The sequence below is a fragment of the Myotis davidii genome, unplaced genomic scaffold (genome assembly GCF_000327345.1).
Source record: "Myotis davidii unplaced genomic scaffold, ASM32734v1 scaffold363, whole genome shotgun sequence".
Classification (NCBI taxonomy): Eukaryota; Metazoa; Chordata; class Mammalia; order Chiroptera; family Vespertilionidae; genus Myotis; species Myotis davidii.
In genome coordinates, this window is record NW_006294069.1 from 260,746 (window position 1) to 271,179 (window position 10,434).

Sequence of the window (10,434 nt, forward strand, 5' to 3'; positions counted from 1 at the left end):
GCTTCTGAGGCAGGAGCAGGTGCAGCACGTGGGAGGGATGCTCAAGGAAGAGCATGTAGGAGCTGAGGTCAGAGAGAGGAGGAGCCTGGCCGTGGCAACCTGATGAGGCTTTGGATTTTTATTCTATGCAAAGTGTGATGGGAAACGATGTGAAGATTTTGAGCAAGGGTGTGTTAAAATTTGATTGATTACCCTGACTACTGTGTATCTTTGTAAATAATTCGTGTACTTGACCAAAAATGGAATCTTTTTTTTAATTCTCTTTCTACAAAGAGTTGTTAACTGATACATTAGAAACTACATATGCTATGATCAACATTTAAATTTATTTCTCTGCTACGTATTCAAAGGCCATTTTTTAAGGTTTACATCTTAAAAATTGATCCTAGTAATAAAAAACTTATATCTAATTTAATGTTGGGTACTACTGACAGTATCCATTCAATATTTTTGGAAAATAGAGTTTAATAGACTTCCCTGTAAGACTATCATTATATTTGGACATGAGGAGCTGCCATACAGAAAAGCTTAAGTAATATGATAAACAAGGATCTTGCCAGGTCGTGGGTTGCTTCTGAAAAGAATATTTAAAGGGCCCTAACCAGTTTGGCTCAGTGGCTAGAGCGTCGGCCTGCGGACTGAAAGGTCCCAGGTTCGATTCTGGTCAAGGGCATATACCTTGGTTGCGGGCACATCCCCAGTAGGGGATGTGCAGGAGGCAGCTGGTTGATGTTTCTCTCTTATCGATGTTTCTAACTCTCTATCCCTCTCCCTTCCTCTCTGTAAAAAAATCAATAAAATATATTTTTTTAAAAGAATATTTAAAGGAAAGTGCAAAGCAACTGGGATGGGATGCAGATTATCTCATTTTCCAGAGAAATACATAGGTCTTGAGTCTGCCAGTGTGACATCGCCACTGAAGGAGAACTCTATTTATCATCAGTGTATTATGGAGTGAAATATTCAGGCCTAAAGTGGAAAAAGAGTCTAATTTCTAAATGGAAGTAGTTATTTTCTGTAGCATTTTCTTTGCATTTTTTGAGAAATAACTAGCCTAGGTTTTGCAATACCAGCAGACTTCATAAAAATGTTTCTCATCCATGGATCTGACCCATTTTAGACAATTTTCTGAATGGATCCATTTGTTTTCATGAGCCAGTCATTTCCTTCTGCCTTTAAGGGTAGTTGTCAGAGGTCCAAAAGTACCACCAACACACTTTTCCCAAAAAGCTTTGCATAGAGATCTTTACTTGTGTGGAAAACAAGCTACGTAGATGTCTCCATTATCCTGGAGGGCAGTGATACTGATGGTATCCCACGGTTCAGGTAAGTGCAGAAGGAAATAGTGCTTTCCATTTTGAAGGAATTCGAATGAAATGTTATTGCTAATTAGGCTGTGAAATTAGAACAGTTGTAGCACTACAGAAAATTATGGAAGTGCTTTGGCACGTACAAAGGCTTGTTTGTGAGAAGACAGTTTTTATTGGTCTCTTTTATTGTGCCCAGTTAACTAAATGAGGCCTTATTCCACGTCATAGTTAGATTCTAAGTACCACAGTTTCCTGTCAGTGTAAGAGATTTCTAGCATAATAAGAATATAAAGTAGCTGGCTCAAACATTGATGGCTTAGCTTTAATTTCAGGTGTGACTGTTCTAAGTATTTACTAAATCTCAGCTGCCTAATCTGTGGATTAGCTCCTTGATAAGCCTGAGTCCATGTGAAACATCAGAATCTATTCATTAACGTTTGAAAATAATAGTCATTAACCATCAGCCAAAGAGCAGTTCACCTGTGCAAGGATCATAACTGCTGTGGTATCAAGACAGGGCAGGTAGAAGCAGACTCCTAAATTACAATAGCTGCAGAAGGCTATGTTTGCCAAAACATGTTTTCTATAAACCTATCATATAGGTCCCTAATAAACATTTTTCTGGGTTTTTTTAATAGTCCAAAAAGTGAAAATAGGAGCTCCTATTAGTTAATCTGGAATTTGTCTTAGGTTTATTTCCCCCAAATTTCCTCCTCCTCACTAATAAAAAGTTTTCATGAGCTTACTGTCCATGTATTTCATGTTTCCTTGTAGTTGGATTTGATCACGGATCTCTTGGGCACACCATCACTGGAAGCAATGAGGACGGCTTGTGAAGGCGCTAAGGCACACATACTCAGGGGCCCTCATAAACAGGTAAAAGAAGGAAGGGATTGTATTTGGTAACCCTCTCTTTGGGCAGGATTTTCCTCCCAACAGAATAATGAAGTGAGATTTTTTTTTTTTAATCCTCACCCAAGGATATTTTTTCCCATTGACTTTTTTATTTTTTTTTTTTGATTTATTTTTTTTTAAATATATTTTATTGATTTTCTAAAGAGAGGGTTAGAGAGAGGGTCAGGAGGGAGAAGAGGGGGAGAGTGCAAGAGAGAGAAACGTTGACATCAATAGGTTGCCTCCCACACATGCCCCAAGAAGAGCCAGGGAGGAACCGAACCTATAACCGAGGTACGTGCTCTTGGCTGGGAATCGAAATCGGGACATTTCGGTCCACAGGTTGATGTTCTCTAGCCACTGAGCCAAACAAGTCAGGGCAGAAGTAAGAATTTTTAAACAAAAGCATTACGTGTAGCCCTGCTTGGTGTGGTTCAGTTGGTTAGGCGTCATACCATGCAGTGAAAGTTTGGTGGTTCAATTCCAGGTCAGGGCACATGCCCAGGTTTCGGGCTAGGTCTCCGGTAGGGGGCATGCAGGAGGCAGCTGATCAGTGTTCCACTCACATCAGTTTTTCTCTCTCCTCCTCTCCCTTTCTCTCTCTAAAATCAATTTTTAAAAAACCACCATATCACTTGTAAGTTTTATTTATCCTGTATGTCATTTGTCTGTAAGAAAGAAAATGTTAGATCCAATAAAATACAGTAATTCCTAATGCTGTAGGAGAAAGGAAATATTTCTGTAGTGCCCTTGCTAATAAATGACCCCTGGTATTTTTGTGTTTTGGTCTTTTGATATGTCTGGTAAAAGTTCCTAGGGGTGGATCTTTAACCTCAGTGCCATAACCTAATACATATATATCAGAATGTCCTTTCCAAATACTGAACCAAAATACCTAGTATCTCTTAATGCAGCTGTGAACGTGAAGCTGTTTCTATTGTACTCTTGCCACTGACACACAAGCAGATGCGAGTGTTGTTAGAAACGAAGTATGAAGAGAGAGTGCCAGATTTACACTGATATAACTTGCACCAGCCAAGTCCTTGCTGAGAAAGACTAGATGTTTTTTTATCTCCATCCTATTAATTTAGAAGCATTTTTTAGAAGCATTTTTCCTAATCTTCTTTGGACAAACAGCTTAATGACATGAAGAGTGAATAAATGGAATACTTTTCCTAGGGACAACAAACTGAAACAGAAGAGAGAAGGCTTAAACAGGAAGACTCGGCAACTAATTTTCCTGGGCTTTGCCTTGGTTTCTCTTAAATTGAGCATTTGGAAGATCTGATTGATCTAAGTGACCAAATGACAGATCGAGTTTGACACTCGTTCTCTCAAATTAGCCAGACCTTTGGTCGAGGCCTTACCTTTTCCTTGCAGTTCCCTCTCTGTGGGTCTAGTGTGACTCCAGAGCATCCATTTGCACAGGCACAAAGACAATGAGTGAAGTGTGTTACGTCCTAAAACCAGCACGAACCAGTAGATAGGGTTGTAGATGCTGGTATTTTAAATAGCCCCTGCCTGGTGCGTTCTCCCTCACCTGTACCTCTGGGAGCACAAGAGCACACCTGCTCCTTCCCCCTCCCCCGTTCCTTCCCCCAGGTGCATTACCTTCCCCTCTCCCTCTCCTAAGCTCCAAGTGCCCTTCTTTTGCCTCTGAAGCCCTGTTTCTGAGCCTACACAGCCCAGCTGGCTCACTTCTCTAAGTAATTCTCTAAGTAAACTATAACATAATTTGAGGCCCTAATTTCTTTAGAAGAGAAAATCTTAACCTACAGGAAGGTTCCAAGTTAATAGAACTAAAAAGATCTATTATGTTTTAGATATTGGCCAATATCAGGAATATTAAACTATTGTATCAATACCTCATGCATGGTAAATGTGTCCTTGGAAATAGCAAAATAATTTTCCTGTTTTACTGACCTCTTTAGGTCAGATTTTAACTATTGCTAGTGGTTGCCAGTTAATTCATCCTGTATGTCAAAGAGTTACTAAACAGCAACCAAGAGAGCCAGACTTCCTAAGGAGTTTCCTGCCTGCTACCTGCAACAGCTCGAAAATGTAACTTACGGCACCAAAAGTCACTTTGCACTCCTTTGAGAATTCCTGACAAATGGGTCCTTTTTGTACTACTGATTTTAAAAATCTGTTAGTTGTAAAGACCTGGAACTTTAAAATAAATAAAAAATAGTAAATGTCATTATTATTTAAAACAAAGGGTGGAAGAAAGGAAAATGTAACTTAACTAGTTAAATGGGTTAAGATGTTTAGCAGAATTCTTATACATTTTTACATGAATTGGCTTCATAACAGTAATGCCTCTTAGAGTTTGACATTTTGCTTATCACTAAGTTTTAGTGATGGCCTTAAGAGAGCACCATGGTAAAAGTTGGGATGGCTCTGGCTAGTCTTGAGATGAAAATATTTTCATTTTGAAGAGAAGACTGATGGAGTAAAAACTAATTAGGAGACCATTTCTTCTCAAAAGTTAGATATGCTTTTCACAGATCTTTAGAGGACTTTTAACCAGTGCTGGAAAGAGCCTCTTTAGGCAAGTGTTCATGATCTTTGAACATTAACACAGGTAGATTTGAATAGAGTAAGTTATACCTACCGTATATATAATTGAATGTAAATTAACTTAGCATAGTACTTGGCACCATTTTTCCCCCAGTATGGAAATTCAGTTTATCTACATTTCCTAGTTGATCTTTATATTACCGCTGCTCTCAAGAGAAGCTAACCAACCCTTGAAGCTCTCTAGTTAAGCCATTAGTCAAATTCTGCCCCTTCCCTTCCCATTCCTTACTCCTTCCCTTACACCATGATGCATGTCTTATATGCCTATTGTTAGCCCAATAGCAGCTGCTTGAAGGTATCTCCATTCATGTTATAGCTATTTAGAGCTGACAATGGAAGACACATACACACCCACACACAAATAAATTTGTTATGTAGCTACTTAGATTTTTTTTTAATTAATTTGGTCCCCAATCCAATATATGCAATATAGCTTGTGTGCTTCTGTACATCATGATGATTCTGCAAAGGGCATTGTGCATATCTCAGTGCTCTGTTTGTTTCTCTAGACTGTAGTGACTAGGAGTGCAGGCTGATGTCAGTGTCAGGCTTACCACATCACACAGGATGTTGAATGATGCCCACGAGTTGTACACTGCAGTTTTCAGACAGACTGTATATGACTCCCGACTCTACCAGTAACTCACTTTGTGACATTAGGCAAATTACTTAACCTTCAAGTGCCTCGGTTCATTCATCTGTAAAATGTGAACAAAATGGTTCCTACCTCATTAAATTGTTATAATGATAAAGAAATAGTGGGTGCAAGGAGAACATATAATAGTGTCTGGCATTGTAAACACTTAATATATATTAATAATTAAAGTTTTGATAGTATAAAGATCAACTAGGAAAATAATAGCTATAGCTTGTGATATTTTTTTTAAATAATATGATCACATGGAGCTTATCCCAGGAATGCAAAGATGTTCACCTTAATTAATACCTTAAGTCCTCAAAACACTATAATGTGACATTTATTATTCCTTTTTGCAGATGGAAAATGGAGGATTATAGAGGTTAAATAATATGCTTAAGTTCATAAATCAAATCTCAAAAATAGATTCCTCTAATTTTATTTTATTTTATTTTTATATATTTTATCGATTTTAGAGAGGAAAGGAGCGGGAGAGAGAGAAACATCAGTGATTGATGAGAGAGAATCATTGATCGACTGCCTCCTGCACACCACCCATTGAGGATCAAGCCCACAACCTGGGCATGTGCTCTGATCCAGAATGGAATCATGACTTCATGGTTTATAGGTTGACCCTCAACCACTGAGTAACACCGGTTGGACGTGTGCTTATTCGAACCCGGGATTCCTCAGTCCGCAGGCCGACACTCTATCCATTGAGCCAAACCAGCCAGAGCAGATTCCTCTAATTTTAAAACCTATGTTCTTAGCCAGTCATGGCCTGGCACATATATCTTCACAGCAGATTCTTTTAAAATCTCACTTGTTTATATGCAAGTAATATGTGAGTTCATGTAAAATAAAAATTTTACAGAGAGTCAGTCATCCTTAGCTACCCCCACACCATCCCAGGCTCCTTTGGGTTAATTTGAAAATAGCTTTTCAGACATATTTTTCTATGCGTTTATTTACATATATTTGTACAAACAGAAATATGTACTATTGTTCATTGGGACTTTTTGAAAAATATATACAGGAGAACCTAATTATCTTTTTAAAGTCACAAATTACTGCCTCAAGTTCATTTACTTGTGTTGATTGATTAATATGTATATTCCCATGTTGTGTAACAGTCAAGACTCTTTCCAGTGAAACTCAGTTAAAACCGGCTTAAGCAATAAAAGGAACTTACTGGCTCATATAACTGAAAAGTCTTGGGCTACAGCTGACTTCAGGCCCTGCTGGATTCAGATAGTCAAGTGATGTTCCATACCAGGAATCTGACTCTCTTTTCTTCTCTGTTTTTCTGTGTGTTGGCTTCATTTTCAGACAATCTTACCCTCATATGTTTGTAAAAATGGACCCAGTAGTCCCAGCCTATGTTCTACTAGCATATCAGTCATTTGGGAAAGCGTTTTCCCAAATAGATCCAGAAATAATATTTGGAAATTCCCTGATTTAGTTAGGAATGTGTTTAGTTATAAGTAATAGAAAATCTTGTTTACAGTGGTTCAAAGAAATAGTTCATTTTTTTCCTCATCAAGTCCAGAGGTAGACAGTCTAAAACTGATATAGCAGCTCAATTATGTCATCAAGGATCTAGTTTTTTTCTTTCTCCTCTGCCGTCTTTAGAATGTTGACTTCATACTCTCACTTATTGCCTCAGAGTCACAAAATAGCTGTAGCTTTTCCAGAAATCATATCCTCTTTTATTTTTAAAAAAATATATTTTATTGATTTTTTACAGAGAGGAAGGGAGAGGGATAGAGTTAGAAACATCAATGAGAGAGAAACATCGATCAGCTGCCTCCTGCACGCCCCCTACTGGGGATGTGCCCGCAACCAAGGTACATGCCCTTGTCTGGAATCGAACCTGGGACCCTTCAGTCCGCAGGCCGACGCTCTATCCACAGAGCCAAACCGGTTATGGCCATATCCTCTTTTAAAACAAGAAAAACGAAAGAGGGAGCACTAGCAGTCTCTGTCCCTTTTGTCAGGAAAGCAAAGTTTCCAAGAAGCCTGCCTAACAAACTTTTGCTTATATGTCATTTTCCAGAACTGTGTGATATGTGCCCTCCCAGATGCAAGACAGGCTTTAAAAATGAGAATTTTCTATCTCATAAAATGAAGGTAAATAAGGGAGAAGAGGATTGGGGTATGTGTTGGATTAGCCATTCCATGTCCCTTGCATTTTTTATTTTTTAGACCATGTGCCCATCCTGGAGCCAGTCGTGATGCTCAGGGAAATGTGTCATTGGATTGTCCAGGCTTGGGTCATGTGCCATCCTTGGAGTTGGGAGATTGAAATCCAGGCCAGTCAAACCACTTGAGTGAGAAAAGAATGGTTCCCTAAAGGTCAGGGAATGCTGAGTAGACAAAGACACTGCACAGTGTTGTGTGTTTTGTTTTTGTTTTTTTTAAATACTTTTTTTTTAATTGATTTCAGAGAGGAAGGGAGAGGGAGATAGAAACATCAATGATAAGAGAATCATTGATCGGCTGCCTCATGCACGCCCCCTACTGGGGATCGAGCCTGGAACTGAGGTATGTGCCCTTGACCAAAACCAAACCAGGACCCTTCAGTCCCACGCTGCCCTTCTATCCACTGAGCCAGACCAGTAGGGCTGTATAGTGTTTTTTATTTATTGTCACTTTTATACAACTCAGAATCTTAGATGAAGAGAATCTTAGCTGCCGCGGCCTACATCAGTATCTATTAAGGTAGATAGTTGTTGAGGCACTGACCTGTGGGTAGAATTGAAAAGTCTAATTTAGTCCTTTTGTTCATCTCTAATAAGGTTTTCATTTTTCCTCAGATTGTTCCCAGCTAATTGTGTCAGATGTAGATATATTTTCACTGAAGTTAAAATAATCCTCTTATCTTACATTTGATAGAATCAGTATGTTAGAGAGTTCATTTGGTCCAAACTTACTATTTTCAGGTGGGAGTTTCTTTTATATAACCCCCAAGTGCTTACTGCCATGCACTTCACATTGTGCATTCTCAGTGAACATTGCTGACTGACGATAACAGCTTCTTAGCTGCCAGGTGAAAACGAACAGGGACGTCTAACAGACTCACAGCCGTGCTGACCTGACTCCGGGAACCAGCTCTCTGCAGTTGGCTCATGGTGGCTGTGGTGTATCCGTTTAGGGCCTCTCACCCAGTTCCAGAAGCTCATCCTTGCTTCGTTTCACTGACAGTTAATCACAGTCATTAATAGAGCACTTTCTATAACCCTTCCTATCCCCACTCACTGGCACCCACTCACTCCTGCATTGCTGAGTGACTTATGAACTTGCAAAACAAACAGAAAATGGACTGGTATATTTTAAAAGGGGAGGAAAGTGATAAGTATAAATGTTAGGGGAATTAGCAGAAACTTTTTTCCCAATGAGATATTTAGGGTATTTTTTAATCATTCTATTTTTTCTCTTATTCAAGTAATTCCAGTACTTGATGAGAAATATAAACTTGTTCTGGTTCTATAACATGGGCCAAATTGGTTTCAACCATAATGGCTGGTGAACTGGAGGGAGGGAAATTGAATTAGAAATGCAGCATCTCACCCTGCTGGTGTGGCTCAATTGGTTGAGCAAGGTGACTGGTTCGATTCCTGGTCAGGGCACACACGCAGGTTGCAGGTTCAATCCCTGATTGGGGTGCATAAAGAAGGCAACTGATCAATGTTTCTCACATCGATGTTTTTCTCTCTCTTTCCTCCTCTCTTCCTCTCTCTCTAAAATCAATAAAAACATATTCTTTTCAAAAAAATGCAGCATCTCTAACATTATATTTTTTCTGTGGAGCCAGTGCTAAGAGCTAAATTACTAGTGTTTTTCTTACTGGAGAAGTATTGGAATGACTGAACTGACCTTTCTCTCTGTGCCTCTTTTTTTAGTGATCAGAGTGGATCTGTCTTTTTTTTTTAATATATTTTATTGACTTCAGGAAGGGAGAGAGAGAGAGAAAGAAACATCAATGATGAGAGAGAACCATTGATCGGCTGCCTCCTGCATGCCACACACTAGGGATCGAGTCCACAACCTAGGCATGTGACCTGGCCGGGAATCGAACCATGACCTCTTGGTTCATAAGTCAATACTCAACCACTGAACCACGCTGGCCGGGCTCTGTTCCTCTTTTCAATATGCATATAAACCCAGAAAAGTAGAAGGCAGCATAATATGACTGTTCTAGGCTAAAATTAAACTTAGCCTTATTTTTAGTGTATTTGTTGGGATGTAGTTTTATGAAGAAAGGTACAATTTGGGGTGTGAGGGTTGTTTAAATTTCAGGTAAACTTAATATCTTCTCATTGGCTGTTCATAAACTCCCCATCTCATATCCAGGCATCCTCAAGTCTTATAAATTTTGCCTTCTAATTTCTTCTCTATCCTCCATTCAGTGGCTTCTGGAACTAATTGGTTATGTTTTCCTTGCCCACCAGAGAGATGTTACTCATCTTAGTTGTCCTATCACCTAGCCCAGGACCTGGGATTTGGTGAACGTTAGATGATTAGCAATGATATCGGTAGGTAGGCAGGTCTGTGCTGGTGCAGTCTAATAGATGAGAAAGTCAAGGTCCAGTGACTTAACCCACGTCTAGTGATAGCAGAGTTAGAATTAGAACCCAGTATTCCCTTCCCTGAGCTATGACATACCTCCTCCACAAAATTAGCATGAGGTGCAGATGCACTTGGGGAGTGGAGAGGAAAAGAGTTGTTCATGATGAGACAGCAGAGTCAGTAAGAATTGGCTGGAATCTGGCTGCCAACTTGCACAAGCCAGTGAAGAAGAGGACAGCTGTTCACTGTCAAAACCAAGAATCCACATCTTTTAAGGATATCAATTTACTCAATTTCACACAATAAAAAAATTATTAGGGAAAAATACATATAAATTAACTTGTAAGTTAAAGCTCTTCCTTAATACTCTCCACACTACCCCCTTATCTTGACTAATACAAATAATTTCAGAGCTCATAGACCTACATAATTTTTAGCAAAACA

General features: G+C 39.2%; 1 protein-coding gene across 4 annotated transcripts in view; it reads left to right on the forward strand.

Annotated features, from left to right (window-relative positions):
* The window catches only part of NLK (nemo-like kinase), a 133,545-nt gene that overhangs the window by 110,928 nt on the left and 12,183 nt on the right, over positions 1 to 10,434 (forward strand). For 3 of the 4 annotated variants that reach the window (XR_001514599.1, XR_001514600.1, XM_015566712.1), the window contains exon 7: positions 2,085 to 2,186. The exons of the other annotated variant lie outside the window; for it this stretch is intronic. Coding sequence is in view for 1 of the 3 variants with exons in the window: in XM_015566712.1 (XP_015422198.1) it covers positions 2,085 to 2,186 (102 nt within the window). In the remaining 2 variants the exon portion in view is untranslated. The remainder of the gene's footprint in view (positions 1 to 2,084; positions 2,187 to 10,434) is intronic. 4 annotated transcript variants of the gene reach the window in all.